The sequence below is a fragment of the Drechmeria coniospora genome, chromosome 03, assembly GCF_001625195.1.
Source record: "Drechmeria coniospora strain ARSEF 6962 chromosome 03, whole genome shotgun sequence".
In the NCBI taxonomy this organism is placed as follows: Eukaryota; Fungi; Ascomycota; class Sordariomycetes; order Hypocreales; family Ophiocordycipitaceae; genus Drechmeria; species Drechmeria coniospora.
Window position 1 is genome coordinate 4,573,747 of NC_054391.1, and position 20,564 is coordinate 4,594,310.

General features: G+C 60.2%; 6 protein-coding genes across 6 annotated transcripts; 2 read left to right on the forward strand and 4 right to left on the reverse strand.

Moving 5' to 3' along the window:
• Positions 1 to 320: 320 nt before the first annotated feature.
• Positions 321 to 3,936, forward strand: DCS_06951 (Chromo domain-containing protein 2; the record flags this gene model as incomplete). Its single annotated transcript, XM_040804238.1, has 10 exons — positions 321 to 381; positions 523 to 772; positions 832 to 954; positions 1,128 to 1,488; positions 1,544 to 1,607; positions 1,656 to 1,791; positions 1,888 to 2,064; positions 2,129 to 2,213; positions 3,300 to 3,474; positions 3,575 to 3,936. 10 exons carry the CDS (start codon positions 321 to 323, stop codon positions 3,934 to 3,936), a joined length of 1,794 nt encoding a protein of 597 aa, XP_040654342.1.
• Positions 3,937 to 5,333: 1,397 nt separating this feature from the next.
• On the forward strand, positions 5,334 to 6,539 carry DCS_06952 (uncharacterized protein; the record flags this gene model as incomplete). Its single annotated transcript, XM_040804239.1, has 1 exon — positions 5,334 to 6,539. The coding sequence occupies one exon, from the start codon at positions 5,334 to 5,336 to the stop codon at positions 6,537 to 6,539; it is 1,206 nt and encodes a 401-aa protein (XP_040654343.1).
• Positions 6,540 to 7,236: 697 nt separating this feature from the next.
• On the reverse strand, positions 7,237 to 8,531 carry DCS_06953 (uncharacterized protein; the record flags this gene model as incomplete). The annotated part of the gene is made up of 2 exons (XM_040804240.1): positions 7,237 to 7,962; positions 8,103 to 8,531. The coding sequence occupies 2 exons, from the start codon at positions 8,529 to 8,531 to the stop codon at positions 7,237 to 7,239; spliced, it is 1,155 nt and encodes a 384-aa protein (XP_040654344.1).
• Positions 8,532 to 10,838: 2,307 nt separating this feature from the next.
• Positions 10,839 to 13,804, reverse strand: DCS_06954 (glycerol-3-phosphate O-acyltransferase; the record flags this gene model as incomplete). The annotated part of the gene is made up of 2 exons (XM_040804241.1): positions 10,839 to 12,983; positions 13,157 to 13,804. 2 exons carry the CDS (start codon positions 13,802 to 13,804, stop codon positions 10,839 to 10,841), a joined length of 2,793 nt encoding a protein of 930 aa, XP_040654345.1.
• Positions 13,805 to 15,891: 2,087 nt separating this feature from the next.
• On the reverse strand, positions 15,892 to 18,102 carry DCS_06955 (uncharacterized protein; the record flags this gene model as incomplete). Its single annotated transcript, XM_040804242.1, has 2 exons — positions 15,892 to 17,106; positions 17,185 to 18,102. 2 exons carry the CDS (start codon positions 18,100 to 18,102, stop codon positions 15,892 to 15,894), a joined length of 2,133 nt encoding a protein of 710 aa, XP_040654346.1.
• Positions 18,103 to 19,114: 1,012 nt separating this feature from the next.
• Positions 19,115 to 19,949, reverse strand: DCS_06956 (UBI4-Ubiquitin; the record flags this gene model as incomplete). The annotated part of the gene is made up of 3 exons (XM_040804243.1): positions 19,115 to 19,566; positions 19,631 to 19,846; positions 19,928 to 19,949. The coding sequence occupies 3 exons, from the start codon at positions 19,947 to 19,949 to the stop codon at positions 19,115 to 19,117; spliced, it is 690 nt and encodes a 229-aa protein (XP_040654347.1).
• Positions 19,950 to 20,564: the final 615 nt, after the last annotated feature.

Here is a 20,564-nt window from a genome sequence, read left to right on the forward strand (position 1 = left end):
GGCTGCGACATGTAAGTACTTGCTCCGTAATACTCCGTACTTACGGAGTATTGTACTTACAGTACGTAAGTACAGTAAGTACTCTGACTCCGCACTCCATGGTCGATGGACGAAGCGCTGGTACATCACGTCACGTGCCGCGGCCGAGCCTGACCCACCGAGTCTCGAGCTACTCATAGCTCCCATTGACCAGTTGACACAAACGAGCGATGTGGGCAATCGAATGTTAGCACCGACCTTGACCCATCATCAGCTCGCGCCGCAGTCGCAGCCATACTTGGGTTTTTACCATCGCGCCGCCGCTGTGCACCCGCCGATGCATGTTTCTCTTCAACCACCTTCGGTCGAACATCCAAAAACAGGCCACCGAGATGCCGCCAGGTACGTCGTCGCCCACCACCCGCGGACCACTTCGGAGCGACGCCGCCCCTCACTCACCCTCGGCATGCGTCCACGGCATGCCCATGACGCGGCATCGGCCAAGCTCGGCACGCGTAGGGAGCCCTGCTGATCAACGCACAGCGCTCAGCGACGATGAAATGTCCGATCTTGGGCCTGCGCGCGCTCGGTCCTGGTCGGGCAGCGACGAGGGCGCCTTCGTGAGCGGCGACGAGGCCCCGGCCAGGTCCAACGGCAGGGCCAAGCAGCGCGCAGCCGACGACGACGACGAAGAGGCCGGTGAGGGGGCCGAGAAAGAGGATGAGGGCGACGAGGACGACGAGGACGACGAGGATGAGGAGGGCGACGAGGGTGAGGACCTTGGCGAGGACGAGTACGACGGCCCACTCCCTCCCCACGGGGTTCCGCCCCGGTCCGCTGACGAGTTGCCAGGTTCATCGTCGAGGCGGTCAAGAAGCACATGATTGACGACGACGGCTCGCTAAAGTTTCTCGTCAAGTGGGAAGGCTGGGAGAAGAAGAGCGACATGACGTGGGAGCCCGAAGACAACCTCGTGTAAGCTCAAGACTCTCCCGCGCGCCGCTTCGCGTCCCACGGCATCGCTTTGCCTTGCTTGCCTTGCTTGCCTTGCTTGCCTTGCTTGCCTTGCTTGCCTTGCTTGCCTTGCTTGCCTTGCTTGCCTTCTTTCCTCGCATCACTCCGCTCGCGCCACGGCTGACTCAGGGCAGGGAGTCGGCCTCGGAGGTACTCGACAACTACTTCGACTCCATCGGCGGCCGCGACACCATCTTCGAGGAGACGGAGACGGCGTCGCGCCGCAAGAAGCGCGGCAGGATGTCGAGCGGCACCGCGGCCGCGGCGGCGACGACGAAGCGAGCCCGCAAGGACGGCAGGCACCCGGCCGACTCGACGCCGCCGGCGACGACGGCGAAATGGAGCCCCCCGGCGGGCTCGTGGGAGGACGAGATCGAGTCCATCGACGCGTGCGAGGACGAGGGCAGCGGCAAGCTCATTGTCTACCTCATCTGGAAGAACGGCCGCAAGACGCGGCACGACACGGCGTGCATCTACAAGAAGTGCCCGCAAAAGGTACGGCGTCGGACGAACCGACGAGGACGGACGGACGGCTGGCTGACGTGGGCAGATGCTGCAATTCTACGAGAGACACGTCCGCATCGTCAAGGACGGCAGCGAGAAGCAGCGGCCGAGTGAGGAGGAGTCGGTCGCATCGGCCTGACGGAGGACGGCGAGCGCAGAATCGGCCGCTGCGGCGCGCGCCGTCGACTGGGAGGGATCCATGTCGCGACCGGCGGATTCCATCCTTGCTCTCGGCTGCCATCTTCCTCGCGCACAGATGCGCCTGTCCGGCCGCGAGAAGGGACGGTCGATTCGGTTCGTCCGACACGCTTGAGCGATGACTGGCCTCTGCTTGGCCATCTGTCGTTCTCAAATTGCTTTTCACTTTTCTTACTTGGTCATGGGAGAAAGCGACGACGGCGGCAACGAGCACAACGGGAGAGGGTGCCGGCATCACTCGTCCTCGGCTTGCGTGCAAAAGCAAGCAATACCGTGTGCTGCAGGCGCAGAGCGCGGCGCGCGAGGCTGGGAGGCCCTCCGAGACGAATCCGGCCGCGTGAGGCACAGCGGCGGACAAAACGGTAGCAGGTGCGTTGATTGCTGTGCGGTGTGAGTGTACGAGATGAAGTGCAGGGCACCGACCGGCATGCAGTAATACTACGTCGGTAGGTTCACCAGCGACGGGTGAAGGTGACGGTGACGGTCTTCCGTTTGGTGCGCCTGTACCTACTGTAGGTGTAAGTACTTGCAGCGCACTACGGAGTACGTAAGTACAGTACGGTGTGTTTTTACTGTACTTGCTGCTGCGTACCTGCCAAGTACTTACACCTATGCCGTATTTGGGCGTACGGAACACGTACCGCACGCACTGCACTTGTTTGGCATGCAGTAATTATTGCTTGTAACAGCATGTGTTGGTAAATACCTAGTAGGTACTTGTGTAAGTACTTACTTGGTATGTGTACTTGCTGTAAGTGCTCCGTAAGGAAGTACTTAATCACACGCACTGTCCTTACTACTCCGTACGGAGTGCTGAACGGAGTATCCTTACGTAGCAACATGTACTCCGTGCAGTACTTAAGTATTACCTGCATATCAACTTCGAGTTCAGCATGTAAGTACGGAGTACTTAAGTTAGTAATAATATTACGTTGTCGTTGGTGGTACGGGGTAATAATACTCCGTGCAGTACATTCCCGCAGTGAGCATTTCATACGGAGTACTCCGTACTGTAGGACTAAATACTTGACCTGTGCTTCGTACGGAGTAAGTACTTACTTACATGTACAAGTGCTTGTAGTATCTTACGGAATACATGTGCACTTGAGTACTTGAGTGTGCGGTACATGGTCCCAGCTACTTCGGCCTAAGTAAGTACTAGGTACAGTATGTATTGTCCTGCAGGTACTCCACTCCGTAAGTACATGTGCTTACCATTGATCACGCATGCAAGTATACAGTAAATGGAGGCAAGTAGTGCAAACTCCGCACGGTACGGTAACTACATGTACAGCATCGACTAACAAATTACAGTCCAAGTACTTTACTTTACAAGTACACAATAAAAGCAACACTTGTACCTGCACGGCCTTGTAAGTCCTCGTAAGTACATGTATACATGTATTTAACAGTTACTGTACGGAGTACTCCGTACGGAGTAGTAATAAGTTGTCGCCTCTGAAGTGGACCCCTGTTTCGGCCGACTTTGGGGCGGGGCGGCGCCTCCAGCCTTGCGGTTTATTGACTCCGTGCGCTTCGAGGTCGGAAAGTCGGTGGCGGGGCAACCAGTATATAACTGCTTCGACGTGCGACTCGAAAATCAGCCGTCCATCCGTCACTCGTACCGCCGATTCATTCTCGACAAAATCCCCTTGTTCATCGAGACATCCTCATCTGCCATCCATCATCTCGCCGGCCTGCCGATTCGTGAGACCAATCTTCTCACCCTCCCGCCGTGGCCAATCGACGTTGTTATTGGTGCTGACGGTCCCTTGATTGGTATGCGGATCCAGCGGCAGCCTTCCTGTCGTTTAACCTTCGAGCCCCTGCGCCCAGCCGGCCGGTAGACTGCGGACAAAGGCTGACACAGCAGGTGCAGATAGCCGCCGACGCCTCGGCGACCTCGACGTTCCAAGCAACATCCATCTCCAGGAGAAACTATACGGGCCGGTATCGCGAGCGATTCGGTCGCCGACGCCCCTCCTCCTCCTCCTCCTCCCCTCCTCCTCCTTCTCCCCTCCTCCTCCTCCTCCCGCAACCCCGAATTCGCATCCGAAGGCGGCCGACGCGATGGTGCAACGAAACCACGTCATCGCCATCATCATCCTCGTCCTCTTCGTCATCCTCGCCGGCGTCTCCTTTGGCATCTGGAAGGTCGTCCAGATCGCCCGAAAGGACTTTAGCGTCGAATCAGGCGGCACCAGCTCGACGGGCACGTCGGATCTCGTCGACGACGATTGATGCCTTGTGCCGTTTTGACGCACACCCGCAACGGCGATGACGGCCATGGCTTGGCGACGTCGACGCAAACCTCGCCGTCGAAGCGTCGCGGCAGGTCGCCGAAGCTTGCCGAAGGGTTCGCATGCACCTGCCAGAGGCCTGGGTGCCCTTTGATCATGGCGAAAATGGAGACGAATAGCACAGATGTGCATTGTGCCTAGCATTGACGTGGACATACTTATTCTTACTTGTACTGGATACTTACGACAACCGGCCATCTACACATACCCATCGACCGAGAGGAAAGGTTACCTTTAGAGCGCGGCATGAAAGGCGGCAGCGGTTGGCGACGAATCATCCTTTGGCGGCATTTATTCACGAGCTTCACTGTACTTTTGACGCATACCGACAGCTTGGAGCATCCTGACGGGGTGACGGAGATCATCTTCTGCGAGCAGCCAGCATATTACACATATCATATCATCGGCGGAAAAGCACAGTGGTGCGCATCACGGAGGCACGAGCATAATAGAACGAAACGCATTCGATACACGTGGAGCGGACACCTACCTGTACCCAGCGAGCATAATGTACTGCATGTGCATGATGGATCTTATTGTTGCATTCGCTGCCTGAAGGAAGTGATTTTTGTCTCGCCGCACCAAATCAACAGCATCCATAGGGCGATGCAGTATAGGGTAGGGGATTGTGGGAGGATGGGTTTGCATGTTGGATTCGCAGCCTGGAAACACTGTTTTCTTGTCTCGCCGTACCAAACCAATAGCAAGCATACGGAGTACGACAGTACCATCTATTCCTAGTATTTTATGAACATTGATGGTGGATTCGCCGCCTGCAAAAGCTGTTCATGAAGGGCTTGGAGGTTGGGTTCGTCGTTTACGCAGACTGTGTATATTATTTCGCTCCACCGAACCAACAGCAACGGTTCGGCGATGCTGTAATACTACAAGTAGTATTGTATGAACATGATGGCGTGCATGTCGGATTCGTAGCCTTGCAAGACCTGTCTTCTATCTCGCCATACCAGGCCAACCATACCAGGCCAACGGCAATGGCATGGCGATCGCCAACCTGGTCGTGAATGTCCGTCATCGGCCTCTCGTCCGTACGCGTAGCACCAGCCATGAAGCACAAAGCACATGGAAAAGGTCCCGTGATGCACCAGCCGTGGCACACAGTCGATCTTGTCTGAATCACCGCCGCCATGACAGCAGCTATATAGGCAACCGCTGCTAGACCAGGCAGCACCACGCTCCCCAATAGTAACACGCTCTCTCCTCATCGCCCGACGTCTTCTCGCTCGACGTCTGACGTCGACGGTCCCTCGCCCGACGTCTGCTCCCTTGACCTCGTCCCGCGCGACCTCCTCCCACGCAACGTCCCGCGACAAGGGAACGATGCACGGCGCCGTCACCAGGATGCCCACATCCAGCGACGCCTCGACCCCCAGCGACGGCTGCTTCGGCGCGCGCGAGCCATCGCTCGCCTCCAGCACGACCCAAGTCCCGCCGAACCTGCCGCAGGAGACGGCAGCGGCGTGGCACGGCTTCCCGCACGGTCAATACTACGCGACGGCTGCCGCCGAGACGCCGCCGCCGCCGTCCCCGTCCCCGCCGTCCCCGCCGTCCCCGCCGCGAGCCGTCCCCGCCTCCGGCCCGAGGTCCGGCGCGGATACGGGCTCGGCGAGCTCACTGTCCGACGCCACGACGGCCGTCGATACCGACACGCCCTCCACGCATCACGGGGATTGTCTCGTGCTGCTGCGTCTGCTGCACGAGCTACGCGCGCACCTCGAGAACAGGCTTCGCGAGCGACTCCGCCTTCAAGTCGAAACGGCCGACCTGCTGCGCCGTCGCGACTGGGCCTTCTTCGCCCGCCAACCCGGCGAGTTCCTCTCCGGCTGCCTCGGCATCCGCGAACCGGTCGCTCTCCTCGATAGGTTCCGAGCCGTCACGTCGGCGCCGCGCGCGGAACCCCATCGTCCTCCGCCGCCGCCGCCGCTGCCGCCCTTTTGCGTGCACGCCTTCACCCAGCAGCCGTGGCGACACAGCGTCGCGCTCCTCGCCAAGGACATTGTCCGCATCAAGGCCCAGTTGACCGAGGTCAAGGCCTTGATTCTCCACGCCTCCCGCGTCTTTGTCGCCTGGGACGAGGTCGAAGGTGACAGCGACAGCGACGACGACGGCGACGACGGCGGTGGCGAAGCCCTCGCCAGCTTCGTCTCCGTCCATGCGACGATCCCGTCGGACGGCACGCGCCCATTCTTGAGGCCACCGCCCCCCCTTCACGCCGGCGGCGGCAGCGACGGAGACGTCTCGGTTCCGCGGGAGGAGATTCGTCCCCCACCACTTCCACCATTCCGCCGATCCGTTCCCATCTCGTCCTCGTACTTTGACGTACCTCCAACGACGCAGCGTCACCGCGCGCGCACAACGACGACCAACGATACGTCGGCCGTCGCGCAGTGGAGCCTCCTTTCCGGAGCCATCACCCGTCTCCTGCAGGACTTGCCCGAGGAGCAGGGTCTCGAGCTGTTGCACAGCATTCGGGCCTCGACACCGCTCCTGCCGTCGATGGGTTCGATGAGGAACAGGGCGAGCTAACTTTGCCTCGGCCACGGCTGATGAAGTTGGGAGAGGGGATCGTCGTTTGGAGCCATGGTTGCGTGCGGTGCAGGACGCCAGGTTGTCGGCCGATAGCTCGACATTGTTCTCAAGGAGTTGGGGTACCCGGAGGAGGGTTGCCATCCCAGCCACCGGGGCGGCCAACGCGGAGATTGTTTTCAAGGGGTTGGGGTACCCGGAGGAGGGTTACCATCCCAGCCAACGGGGCGGCCAACGCGGAGAGATGTCGAGACTATTCCCGCACGGGTTCGGAGCTTAACATCTCATGGCACACATGCGCACGCAGTATGTATGCATGCGTCAAGTCGGGCATGTATATGCCGGTTTGCATATGCACATACGCTCATTGTCATGGATGCATTGCTGACGGGAGGCGTACGGTCGTGTTGCACCTCCAGCAAGAAAGAGCACTGCGCCGGCGGTGCTAGATTGACGGCCGTACATGTGCGTTTCCTTCTCGTCGCGGATATGGTATTGCAATTGGCTGTCATGTAACGTTATGTAGTGCCGCCCGTACTCTGGCCTACCAGGTGCCAGGCACGTAGCCTGCAGTGGCATGATCCCTCCAGCGGCTATTTAATCCAGTGCCGCGTGCATGATGATTGCTGCGTCGAATCGCTCGTCTATATATGCGAATGCGTCCGTTTCCACTGTCCGAGCCTCGCATCCTCCTCCGTCACCAACTGGTCAGGCCTCTCATCCGGTCGAAGCCGCCCCTCAGCTGGCTCTCGGGCTTGACGACCTTGCCCTTGAGGACGGTGTATCGGACGAGGTTTTCGCAGTCTTCGGGTCGAACCCGTGCAAGCCAGATTCCCTGGGCAGCGCCAGCGTCGCCCTCGCCCTCGCCCTCGCCTTCGCCGTTGCCGCTGCCGTTATCGTTGGATTTGTTGTTGTTGCTGTCGTCGTCGTCGACGTCATCCTGCCCGAAGGCGTTGCGTCGTCGATAGACCATGACGTTGGCCGAGTACTTGTGACCACCAACATGACTGATAAAATATATGCCGACGCCACCTGGGCGCTCGTCATGAAGGTCGCGGTACAGACCGAGGGGTCGCAGGTGGCGTTCGAGTTCCTTTCGGAGCAGGGGCGCGCTCTGGCCGCAGCGGGCGTCGCGCGTCCTCTGGCTGCACATGAGGATGACGGCCTGGTGTGGGCAGGGCCGGGTGATGAGCGCCGGGATGGACGGATCGGGTCCCGGGAGGGTGGGCGGTATGTTCGCGGGCTGCAGGGCCGACATGGTCGTCGGTGCGCGGTTGATGAGGTCGTTGATGAGCGTCGGCACGTTCGCAGGGACCGCGTTCCGGACGAGCGTAAAGGCTGGGAGGAGGAGGAGCGTCGTCGGTTCCGAGTAGTCGGTCGTGTCATGGGGCGTCGGCATGTTCGAGGCGGAGAGCATGAGCTTCTGCGGTCGGTCCAATGTCAGCGCGCGCGAGGTCACGGGAGCGGTGAACGATCCCCCCGTCCGTCCGAGGAAGAATCCGGTTCGTCGGGGGAGGAGATGGCAGGGTGGTTGCGGGCGCAGGACAGGAGGATAACACGCACCCCGTTCGTGGGCGCGTCCGCCTTGCCGATGGCCTCCATGACGCTGCCCTTTTCGTCGGCGACGTCGCGGACCCAGTCGGCCTTGCCGGTGGCAACGAGCACGTGGGTGCTCCAGGCCTTGACCTGACCGTACAGCAGGTCCTCCTCGTCGATCTTGAAGGCACGCGGGTACCGGACGGTGCAGCTGGAGCAGTCGTGCAGGCACTCGTCGCCGTCGACGGCCGGGTCAGTCTTGGCGAACAGCTCCGTCAGGCCGGACTTAACCTTTCCGGCACCGTCATTGCCGCCGGCGCCGGCACCACCGACGCGGCCGAGCACGTTTGAGACGAGTGACTTGATGGAGACGGCCATCATCTGCTTCGCCGGCATGCGCGGTGGTGCCGACGCCCGTGGCTGCGACGTCTCTGCCGCAGCAGGGGGGGGCGTCATGACGAGAGGTAGGGAAAGCGACGGGAGACGACGAGAGAGGGGGCAAGGCAGGAGGAAGCAGAAGGGGACGAGAAAAGGCGGAATGAGGTGAAGGGTTCCGAGAGGTTGGTGTTGCACGTCGTGGAGTCGTTCGAGTATGTAGGGATGAGGATGAGGATGAGGACACGATCGGGAGGTTTTCTTTGCCGTAATGCGTCAAGCACGAATCGACTTTTCCAGCCTTGCTTGCCTGGCTCCGTCACCTTCCCCGGACAAGACTGGGTCCAGGGTCGTTCCTTCCGTCAGGCCGAGGCCAAGTGGAACGGGAAGGAGCGGAGGAGAATGGGCCAAAAAAGTGCCAGAAATGGACCAGAAAATGAGGGGGGGGATGGGCGAGCGGAGAAGGGGATTGAAATGGCCGATATAGCCGAATCCTCTGCCGGCTTTTCGTGTGCTTTTATTTTGCCTTGCTGTCTGTCGGTAGCTGACGTGGTGGCGGTCCCTCCTCGGAAGCGCCGTTATCAGATCCGAAATGGCGGCTTTGGGGGGGAATGACGGTGTCGTCACTAGTGCAATGGCCCTGATCCCTTGAGTGGACAGAGGGTACGGTGTGCTGGGCTTGGCCTGTACAGGTACCTGTAGTGAGAGTACAGTACGCACAGTTTGAAGCCCTCCCTGTACTCCCTGTACTCCGTACCTGGGGCGAGAGTGCAATGTAAGTACTGTAAGTACTGTAAGTACTCTGTACTTGAAGCTACTTGCAGCAAGGTCAAGTACTGTACAACGTAGGCGTACTGTGAGCGTATTTCGCACTGTAGGTGTATTTCCAAGGATAAGCCTGTCCTGGGAGCGTTCAGTGACGGACACACGGACGCGGACAGGAGGCGAAATTCTACTCCAGAGGCAGATGTCTCTATTTCGATGGACTTGGTATGCATTTAAATATATGCGCATGTTCAAACGCCCTCACCAGAGCTGCGCATTCTCGTCGCCCCCGCAGCGCCCAACCAAGGAAAAGGCGACCACCAGGCGCAAAGGCCGCGTATCTCCGAGCCGCATGATAGATCCTGATTTGCTCCGGCTCCTCTCACCGCCCGAAGAGACTCGCCAGCCGTCATACTAGCCAGTGTACCTGTACGGAGCCCATGGGCCTACCCTCGGTACAACTTCATGTACATGTACTTGAGGTCTAGCACGATGCATCGAATCTCGATGGTCCACACCACCCAATTTCCTTGCTAGCGTCCGCCGGTCCATGCGCTGGCCCCCTTCGGTCGGCGTTGCATGAGTGTCTCCGAACCGCCTGGCTAGAGTATTTGTAAGTCTGAAAATTCACTTTACGTATCCGTACTGCGCACCTACAAAGTATTACTGTACACTGACAAGCACTTAAGTATAAGCACTCCGTACGTACTTGCAGTACGTACATGTTCTTAAGTACTATATGTGCAGTACATGTACTTGCAAGTGCAGGCTACCACCTACTCCGTAGTAGTGCTTGTATTGTTGTATACAGCCGTTTGTTGAGTACGTACTTACGGAGCACTGTGCTTGTAATACCTACATCCCAAGTATAGCGTGCTGCTTGTACAATTACTTAAGTACTATACATGTACTTACTTTGTATTGCAAGCAGCCGTTTGCTGAGGACTTACTTACGGGGTGCTTGTAATACCTGCATCCCAAGTATGGCGTTCTGCTCGTACAACTACGAAGTTCTATACATGTACAGTACTTGCAAGTGCAGGCTACTACCTACTCCGAAGTAGTGCTTGTATTGTAAGCCGCCGTTGTTTGCTGAGTTAGTACTTACATGCAGAGCACTGTGCTTTGTAATACCTACATCCCAAGTATAGCGTGCTGCTCATACAACTACGTAAGTACTATACATGTTGCAAGTGCAGTATAGCGTGCTGCTCATACAACTACGTAAGTACTGTACATGTTGCGAGTGCAGTTAATATCAAGGTATACTGCTCGTACATGCACGATACATGCATATGCACCCAAGGCGCCGCCTACATGCAAGTACATTCTCGTACATACAGTTACAATACGTTAGCTGAATCGAGGGAATTTTGGCCTCAAGTGACATCCATCTGCGCCCCTGGCCTTGCCTGCTCCTTGGAGACCGGGCAACTTCCTCTCGCACGCCTGCTCGCGAGCTGGACCGCATACGGCCGTGCCGCTGGACGAAAATGCACCGTGAGCCCTCGCGCGAGCACGGCGGACGACTCTGCTCCTGTCCTGTCCCTGAGAAGATGCGTCGACCGTCGTCGTCGCATCTTGGCCCGGGCGCGACGGCGTCTGCGTATTTCTTTCTTCGCCTCACATCCTCTTCTTCCGCGCCTCGTCGTACTCGTCCAACTCGTCGTCGCTGTTCTCCCCGTCCTCGTCGCCGCCGGCGCGCATCTTCATCCGCTCCGACCTGCGCCGCCGGTCCTTCATGGCCTCCCGAATCTTTCGGCTCGCCTCGCTGAAGCCCTCGGCCGAGTCGAGGGTGGTGAAGGCGCTGATGGGGAACGCGCTCGAGCCGAGGCCGCCGCCGGCGCTGCTCGACCGCGACCGGCTCCGGGACCGAGACGGCGGCCTCGTCGAGAAGATGCCGACGGCGCCGATGTTGCTGAAGGAGTCGTTCCGCGGCAGCGCCCGGCTCGACTGCGTCGTGCTGCGACGCGTCAGCGACGGCGGCGACTCGACGTCGTAGCCGAAGCCGGAGCTCGACTGGTCGCTGTCGCGCCTCTTGCGCGCCGCCGCCGCCGCCGCCGCCGCCTGCTGCTGCTGCTGCTGATGCGGCTGATGCTGCGCGCCGGCGCCCTCGACGCGCGTCACGTCCGGCAGCAGGCGCGTCTTGTCAAAGTCGGGGAACATCTCGGGCCCGAGCTCGTTGATCATGTCTGTCACCTGGGCGCTCAGCTCGGCGCGGCGGATGCGGAGCTTGTGGATGCTGAAGCCCGACGTCGGCAGCAGGCAGAGGACGACGGGCCGCAGCGACTTGAAAATGTCCATGCCGACCTCGCCGAAGCGCAGGGCGGCAAAGGCGATGCCGATCATGGCGGGCCAGACGCCGACGTAGACGAGCCAGAGCGGCACCCAGGGCGGCACGTACCCCCAGCAGCGGTCGTGCCAGACCATGAGGACGACGACGACCGAGTAGAAGTGGTAGAGAGTCGGGGCGAGGCCGAGGGCGACGAGGATCTTCCACGTGGCCATGACGTCGCGGCCGCGGATCTTGACCGTCGACCCGGCCAGCGCCGTCCGCGCCTTCCGGCGGCTGATGATCTTGGTGGCGACGAAGACGGGGGCGAACATGACGAGGCCCGGCAGCGAGCAGAAGAAGAGGAGGAGGAGCTTGGCCGAGCGGTAGATGAGGAGGAAGAAGACCTTGAGGATGGACATGCGGGCGTACTGGACCTGGTGGTCCTTGAGGTTGAGGTAGCGCAGCTGCGAGTTGTAGGCCTTGACGGAGCGCGAGAGGGAGGTGATGCGCGTGTCGTCCTTGAAGCGCTCGTAGCCCATGGCGAGGCGGCGGTTGAGCTCGACGACGATGGGCAGCGGCAGCTTCTTGCCCGTCGGGTTGTAGAGCCGGCGGGCGGCCTGGATCATCATGAGGGTGTCGTAGTCGGGCGTCGAGACGGTGACGGAGCTCAGGGACTGGTAGACGGTGTCGAGGAGCTGGCCGATGGCCTCGCGCCGGCGGTTGCCGCGGTAGAGGTCGACGAGGTGCTTGGGCACCTCGAACGGCGTGCCGAACTCGATGACGGCGCGGGAGCGGAACTTGTGCGGGTGGAAGTAGTTCATGCCGACGGGCACGATCTTGAGGCCGCAGTCGGGCGACTCGGCGAGCGTGCCGAGGGCCATGATGGCGACGCCGGCCTTGAGCGGCAGCAGCTCGGTCCGGTCGTGGCTGCCGCCCTCGGGGAAGATGCCGACGCAGCCGCCGTTGCGCAGGCGGGCGAAGACGGCCTCGTAGACCTTGGTCTGGTCGATGTGGGGCGCGAGCCTGTACCGGGTGCCCTCGTAGCCGGGGGCCGGCCCGCGCAGCTTCGGGTTCGTGAAGCGGCCCTCGTCATCGATGTCGTCGCGGCCCGTGAGTTGCTGCATGGCGAGCCGGCCCTTGAACGGTCGCTTGAGGCGAATCTCGTCGGGGCCGACGATCTCGGCGATGTCGACGCTCGCGCCCGTCGTGTTCTTGCCGGCCGGCAGGAAGAGCATGCCCTGCAGCTCGCCCTCGCCCTCGCCGAAGCGGGTGCCGACGCCGCGGACGAGGGTCGGGTCGTGGACGGGGTCGGGGAGGTAAATCTTTCCCGTCGCCGGCCTCGCGGCGTCCTGGGCACGACCGACGGGCACGGAGCCGACCTGCCTCGAGCCCCAGCCGATGAAGCCGTGGACGGACTTTTGGGCGATGAGAAGCGAGACCCGACGGCCGGCCTCGTGGCGGAGCGTTCGCTGGAGGATGAGAGCATCTACGAACTGTGGCCTTGGGCGTCAGCAACCCTGGGCAGACGTGCATGGACGGACCAACCGACGGATGGATGATGGATGGATGACGGATGGATGGATGAATGGATGGATGATGGATGGACGGATGGACGGATGAGCGTTCGCTCGTGCGGATGCGAATCGACATGTCGTGCTCGACGCACCTGGTTCGCGTGCGGCGCCGCGACGAAGAGGACCGGCCCGGACTGCGGCACCCTCCAGGTTCCGCGCGGGACGACCTCGCGGAAGAAGAGGTCGACGAGGTTCCCGACGGCGTAGAGGAACAGGTCGTACTTCCAGTTGATCATGGGATAGAGCTCCTTTTTCGGTCCAGCCGGCGTCGTCCCATCCCCGCGGGCCGCCGTCTGCTCGCGGCCCTCCCGCTGGACGGGCGGCGCGTCGCCGTCGGGCTGCATCGTTCGGTCAGTCGGGTCGGCGCGGCTGGCTGGCAATGGTCCCGTTCTCGCGGCGAGTGGCAACGATGAGCCGACCGCGCGGCTACGTGCGCAAGTGTCGTGGATGGTGGCGGCGGCGGCGATGGTGATGGTCGTCGTCGTCGTCGTCGTCGTCGTCGTCGGAGCCGTCGTCGCCACGGAAGCAGGGAGGCTGTGACGGAGCAAGACGTTGGTCGGCTGATCCTGGCACTTTATCCAACATGGGACGAGGACAAGGCCGTCGAGCAAGGAGCAAGGAAGGGAGGCGAAAGGGCACGGTAGAGAAGGAGGCTGCAGGGCCCGGAGGGGAGGGGTTCGGGGGTAGGGAAAAGATGATGGCCCGAGGGGGGGATCGTCGCCATGGAAGCTTGGCCCCATTGGGAGCACGCAGCTGTGTGAGAAGGTTCGCGGGTGTAAGTACTCTGTAAGTACTGTAAGTAAGAACTTGCGAGCCTCCAGTGCACACAGGAAAGTAAGTACTGGGTACCTACGGAGTAGAGTAAAGAAAATACAAGTACTTACTGTACAGGTATCTGTACGGGGTACTCCGTACAAGCACAAGCAAGTACACCAAGCACCCTGGGTATTGCAGATGCAAGTGCTGCATGTACAAGTACAAGTACTCCGTATTCTGTAGGTGCAAGTGCACGTGCAGCACAGTACTTAGTGGTAGGTGTAGGTAATAATGGATGTACTTGTACATGTCAGTTGTGTGCCAAAGTGCGGTTGCTCCATTAGTACCTAGTACCTAGACTCTTGATAGGAGTACCTCTATTACAACATGATGCAGCACCAACTGCCCACATGCTACTGTACATGTACTTACTTGTAGTACATACATGTTGGTGTCCTGTAACTACTTTCTAGTAATCTGTACTGTACTTGCTCCGTACTTAAGTACATCTAAGTACTCCGTACATGTAATACCTGTACTCCGTATATATTGGCGAGTGCTGGCTGTCGTACAATGCTTGCAGATGCATGTACATGTACTCCGTACAGTACATGCGAGTTTACCTACCTGTCGGCCAATTACACCCACCAGCATCTACACCTGATGGATCCATCCGCGAGGCTGGTGGAGCCTGTAGCTGGCCAGCCCACAGCGCGGTGTCCACCGCCGAGTCCACCGCAGTGCCCACTGAAGATGTTCAGCCTCGGGAGTCGGCCCTGGGGAGGCTGCGGGCCGCCCGTCAGCGTCTCCTCCACACCCCAATTCCAAGCGTCCGTCTCGTCGATTCTGGGCCCCTGCCGCTGCCGAGCCGCGAAGCACAAGCAAAGCAAGGCACAGCCCCGGGAAGCTGGGACGGATGAACGGCCGATGAAGCTGCTTTTCGGCGTACTGCAACGCTTGGCGCCGTGGCTGTCACATGCAGCTACGTGAAAGCAAACATGCGCATGTAAGTACTTACATGTAGGTGCAGGCCCGGCACAGGTGCTGCATGTAGGCAGTGACATGTAAGTACTGTATTAATACATGCACATCATTCTCGTGTCCGAGCCCGTCTCGTCGTCGGTCGGAAAGCGCTGCTCGCGGGTGCGTGAGCGGTCGCCATGCCGAGCGGCGAGGTCCTCGGCATCTCCTCGCATCGAACGAGTCGCACGCGTCGACACGAGCCGGCCATGTCCCTGCTCTTCGAGCATCTGACCCGAACCATGCCTGACCGTGCCCTGCCGTACCCCCCTCATCCTTGGCCATCGAGAAGTGTGCACGGAGTACGGTGGCATGTGTTCGACGGAGACAGGTCGGAGTGCTCACACAGAGTGGCACGGAGTAGTACGGCATATCCGTGGCGGGTGCTGAGGGTGTTGGCATGCGTACGTGCCTTGTTCGTCGTCTGTAGATTCCTCCGCTGTTAAACCCCATGACAGCCATGGAAGAAAGCCCACAAAGCAAGCGAGAGACCGCTCAGGCTTGGCTTTGAAAACAACCATGCGTCGTGATGGAGTCAAAAGTCAACCTGCAGTGGAAAATGGGTCATGCACTTGTACTATAGTACTTAAGCACAGGTACTTTTGCAGTTGTCCTGTGCTGTACTTAGTGCTTGCAAGTAAGTACAGTACTGTACTTAGTGCTGTTACAGTGGTACTCGTCCAATGGACCCTGGGCACCAGATAATACGACGGTACTCCTCCAAGGCCCAAATTGCGCTCCCGGGACACTTGAATACGTCGAGCCAAGTAATAATGACTTGTTCATGGCCCTCTTCGCCCATTACTTGCACTTGTATACCCCGTACTCGTACCGTACTCGCACATGCAGGCATGATGACACTAATAGTACGCCGTACTCCGTGCTCCGTACCCTTTCGGGCCATGCTGCAACAGGTTATGATGCAGCTTGGCCGGAATCACTTCGACCCCAGGTCGTTGCCCGCCTTGCGCTTGACCGAGCGAGAGGGCTCCGGATCCAACATGGGCCAGGCCAGGTCGTCGGTCGACACGGCTTTTGCTTCATGCCGGCGTCACTTCTTCCCCCGTCGCCTCCCCTTCTTCTCCGGCACACTCGCGCTGCCGCCCGCAATCTCCCCCTCGTCCAGCGTTCCCTCTCTTTCGAGCTCCCTGAGCTTCTCCTGTCCGGATATGAACATGGAAAGGTCCCGGTTCATCTCCTTGAGATCGGCATTCTCCCGCTTCAGCTCCTCGAGACCCCGCCGGGCCGCCTCGTTGTCGACGCCGAGGTGTTCGATGCGTTTCATGAGCCCCTCGTTGAGCCGCTTCTCCTCCTGGAGCGCGTTCCCAAGGCTGCGCGCGAGCGCCTCGGCCTTGGCCGCCTTCGCGCCCTGCCGCTCGAGGTCGCGCTCCAGCTGCGGCACCGTCTCGGTCCTGAGCCTCTCGTGCTCGTCCTCGAGCTCGCCGAGCCTTTCCATCACCTTGGACGACCGGCTCGAGCTGCTCTCGGCCACGGCCGCGGCCTTGGCCGCCTTGTCGACGGCCTTGCTGATCATCTCCTCGTAGTACGCCCTTTGAGATTCGAGCTGGCTCGTGATGAGGTGCGTGTACTCGAGCCCGATGTTCTCCAGCTTCGCCCGCGGCACCACGTCCTCGCTCTCGCCCTCCCTCGTCCGGCGATTCCTGCCCGGCAGCTCGACGACCTTGCCGTCGCCCTTGTCGCGGATCAGCCGGTGGACCCACATGTCGCCGGCGTAGTCCCAGACGTGCTGGGTCTCGAGCTCGAGCGCGAAGCTGTGCGCCGTCTCCTTCCAGTGCTCCTTGGCGTGGGCCCCCTTGTAGCGGCCGCAGCCGACGTAGCCGCAGAGGAGGCAGATCCAGAGGTCGTCGGCGCAGTCGCACGCGCTGCACAGGTTCGACGCCGAGGAGCCGAAAGGCTGCGAGTGGCCGCCGGCGCCGCCGTCGGGCTCGCTCGCCGGCCCTTGGCTTGACGCCTCGTTGGTGAATCGGCAGACGGGGCAGCCGGCGCCCTTCCAGCTCTGCAGGCAGGCGCAGTGGAAGACGTGCGAGCAGGGGATCGTCATGAGCCCGTTCGTCTCGTCCATCCTCTCGAGGCAGACGGGGCACGTCGGCAGCTCGATGAGGTTCGGCGTGGGGGGCGGGAACGGCTTGAGGCCGAGGCCGCCCGAGACGACCGACGACAGCGACGCCGACCGAGCACTCGGCCGCTTCTGCGTCGGCGTCTCGAACGTGATGGACTTGACGAAGACGACGTGGCAGACTTTCGGCTGGGAGAGAAATCAGCATCCGTCCGGTTCCCCTTGCTCCGCTTCCCTTCCAGGGGGTACCTCGCCGAGTCCACTCACCTCCATCGCGTTAAAGACCTTGCCGTCAAATGCCAGCTTCCACTGCTTCGCCCGCTCGCCGTCGCGAAACTTCAAAAGGACGAGGTATCGATTCATCTGCGACGTCATGACCATGCGGCAGTGGCTGATGTCGCTCATCCACCGCTCGCCCGCGAAGCCCATGAAGTCGCCCGGCGACATGTACGCCGGCACGGCCGGGATGCAGAGCGTCGTGCCCTCGTCGTCCGTCGGCGCCGATGCTTCCTCCTTTCCCGAAGCCTCCGTGTCGAGCTCGGGCTGGTCCGTCCGGCGGCCCAACGACGGCGTCTCGTCCTCTTCCCTGTAGAAATGCACGACGCCCCATCCAAGCTCCGTGCTGGTCGTCTCCAAGGGCAGACACTCGGCCTTTGTCGCGGTGCCGGCGCCGCCGAAGGAAGGGCCCAGCGAGGGTGCCGCCGACGGGCTGGCCTTGCTCGCTTCCTTTGCCATGTCGTACGGTCGGCTTAGGTCGACCGTCTCGATGCTCACCCGCCCGAACCTCCAGTCGCCGATGGCCGCCTGTGACTTTCTCGCCGTCGCTTGCCTCGTCTCGACGTGGCCGGGAGGCTGTCTCTCCCGCACGACCACCGCCCTCCGGCCGCCCTCGGGGACGGGCACTCTCGGCGAACCGCAATCGATGACGGCCGGGTTCGGGTTCCGCGGCAGGCTCTCCTCCGCCAACGGAGCTGCCGTCGCGTGCGGGAGTTCCCAGCGGTCGTCGCCGTTTGATCGAGCCGAGCTGTGCCTCTTCCGAGGAGATGAAGGAAAGTCGTCGAAGGCGTCGGCGTCGGGAGGCGGCAGCCAGATCTCGCCCTCGTCTCGTGCCTCCGAGGATGGCCTTGCGGTTGGGTTGGGCGTCGGGTACAGCTCAAACTTTAGATGATAATAATAGGAATGCATGGCACGGGCACGGGCACGGGCACACGCGAGTTGAAGTGTGCGAGGCCGATGGAAGCTGGATTCGCTCGGCGCCCCAGTCACACACAAGTCCGTCGGCCGAGGCTGCTGTATTTGTCAAGAAAGGCGCTGGTGGCGGGCGAGTTTCTAGCACGCTCTGCCCGCTCAGGTCGCTTCTTTGCTTCGCAGCCACCCCGTCAAACTCGACGGGCACATGGCGAGCATCTAGGGCGAGCACGCTCGCGGTGTGATCGGAACATGGTGCACTATTTGATCTTTCTTCTCGCTTCTCCATCAGTCATCTGCACCGGGTTCACGTGCATATGGGTGTGATTACTGTACATGTACTCTGTACCAACCAGTGGACATGTACCTACAGTACAAGCACTGTATGGAATGAGGAGTAATTAATAATACTTGAAAGAACTTGCTTACAGTGGGCGTACCGAAGTGCAACCAAGTACGGAGTACGGAGTATCCGTACTGTACTCCGTACTTACCTTACAGTAGTTGCACAGTACAGTACAGCTATACAGCATAGTGCACGTGGGGTGAAGTTCGTACTGTACTCTCTAATACTCTCTCCATTTCATGTGCTTACTGAGGTCTCAATACTCCGTACTTAATGCATAATCGGAACAGAGCCCCCCCTTCCCCCCCCCACCGAACACGTCACCTGCCTGCTCACATCAACACTCAGTCTGCCGTACAATGCAAGCCTGTAGCCGTACTCATCCATGCGCTAGGCAGGGCAAAAGGATACGATGCACGCGTGCATCTAGGCAGAACTTCCGTCCCCATTGTCATTTCCATCACGCCGCACCACAAGAAGTAGATGGAGTGTATCGGTATAAACAAGTCTGCATTGGCACCACGTCGGGGAGACGCGAGATGCGCAAACTAAACTACTACCCTATGATGCCGGACGCCGTCATTCAATACCGTAACGATGGCGCTCTCGTTTACCCAGCGCTCCTCGACCACATCCATCATCCATGACGAGCGTGTAGGTGCATTACTGGCCGCCGCGCAGGCGCAGTACAAGATGTAGAGTGCTCTCCTTCTGGATGTTGTAGTCGCTCAAGGTACGGCCGTCCTCGAGCTGCTTGCCGGCGAAAATCAGGCGCTGCTGGTCGGGCGGGATGCCCTCCTTGTCCTGAATCTTGCTCTTTACGTTGTCGATTGTGTCCGACGATTCCACCTCCAACGTGATCGTCTTGCCGGTCAACGTCTTGACGAAGATCTGCATGCCACCGCGGAGACGGAGGACGAGGTGGAGCGTCGACTCCTTCTGGATGTTGTAGTCGCTCAGGGTCCGGCCGTCCTCGAGCTGCTTGCCGGCAAAGATGAGGCGTTGCTGGTCAGGCGGGATGCCCTCCTTGTCCTGGATCTTCGACTTGACATTGTCGATTGTGTCCGAAGACTCCACCTCGAGGGTGATGGTCTTGCCCGTGAGTGTCTTGACGACTAGACGAGACGACAGGTCAGCGACGAGTCCGATGCGGGCCGTCCGGGTGAGGCGAAAACCTACAGATCTGCATGCCGCCACGAAGGCGGAGGACGAGGTGGAGCGTCGACTCCTTCTGGATGTTGTAATCGGACAAGGTCCGGCCATCCTCGAGCTGCTTGCCGGCGAAAATCAGGCGCTGCTGGTCGGGAGGGATGCCCTCCTTGTCCTGGATCTTCGACTTGACATTGTCGATCGTGTCCGACGACTCGACCTCAAGCGTGATGGTCTTGCCCGTGACTGGAACGCGGCGCCATGGTTAGCAGCTGGCACTTCCAAACGGCACGCGGCGAAAAGCGGCCGAGGGCGGGAGGAACCTACGAGTCTTGACGAAGATCTGCATCGTGGCAGTTGCGTGAATCTTGCTGCAAGTTGCGGTCGTGGCACGGCGAGGTGATGGTATCCGGGAGCGTGTTGGAATCGCGGATGGAACAGAGGGGTTGGTGGTGGAAGTGAGGAGAGTTATGTGTAGGAGGAAAGATTGGTCGCCAGGGGCAGAAGAAGGTGGGAGAGTTGGTTATGTAGAAGCGAGAAGGTGGGAGGGAGCCTACGGCGGTGGAAGGCGGCAAGTCGAACGACCGAACGAGCACGGCTGAGGGAGGGGGCCCCACCGCAGTGACCAACAATCTTACCATGTTGGGGTTGGTTGGGTGGGTGGGTGGCCGATGACGACTCCGGAGGCGCGGCCTGCGTGAGCGCATGATTCATCTCTGCTTGCCAATAGCGCGCAACGCTTGCCGGAAGGCTCCAGCAGCCTCCAGCATTGTCCAGGGCCGAGACGGTGAGACGCAGCTTGTCGCAGATACTTGCGCCAGCACCAGCGAGTCGGCGCCGCATGCCGTACCCGGTACTTGCCCTCGAAACATGGATGTGGCGACATCGGGGGTGTACAGTTGGTGCCTACAGTGCGTACTAGGTACTAGTCACCTTGGCGGTATGCTGAGCAGGCTGAGCCTCC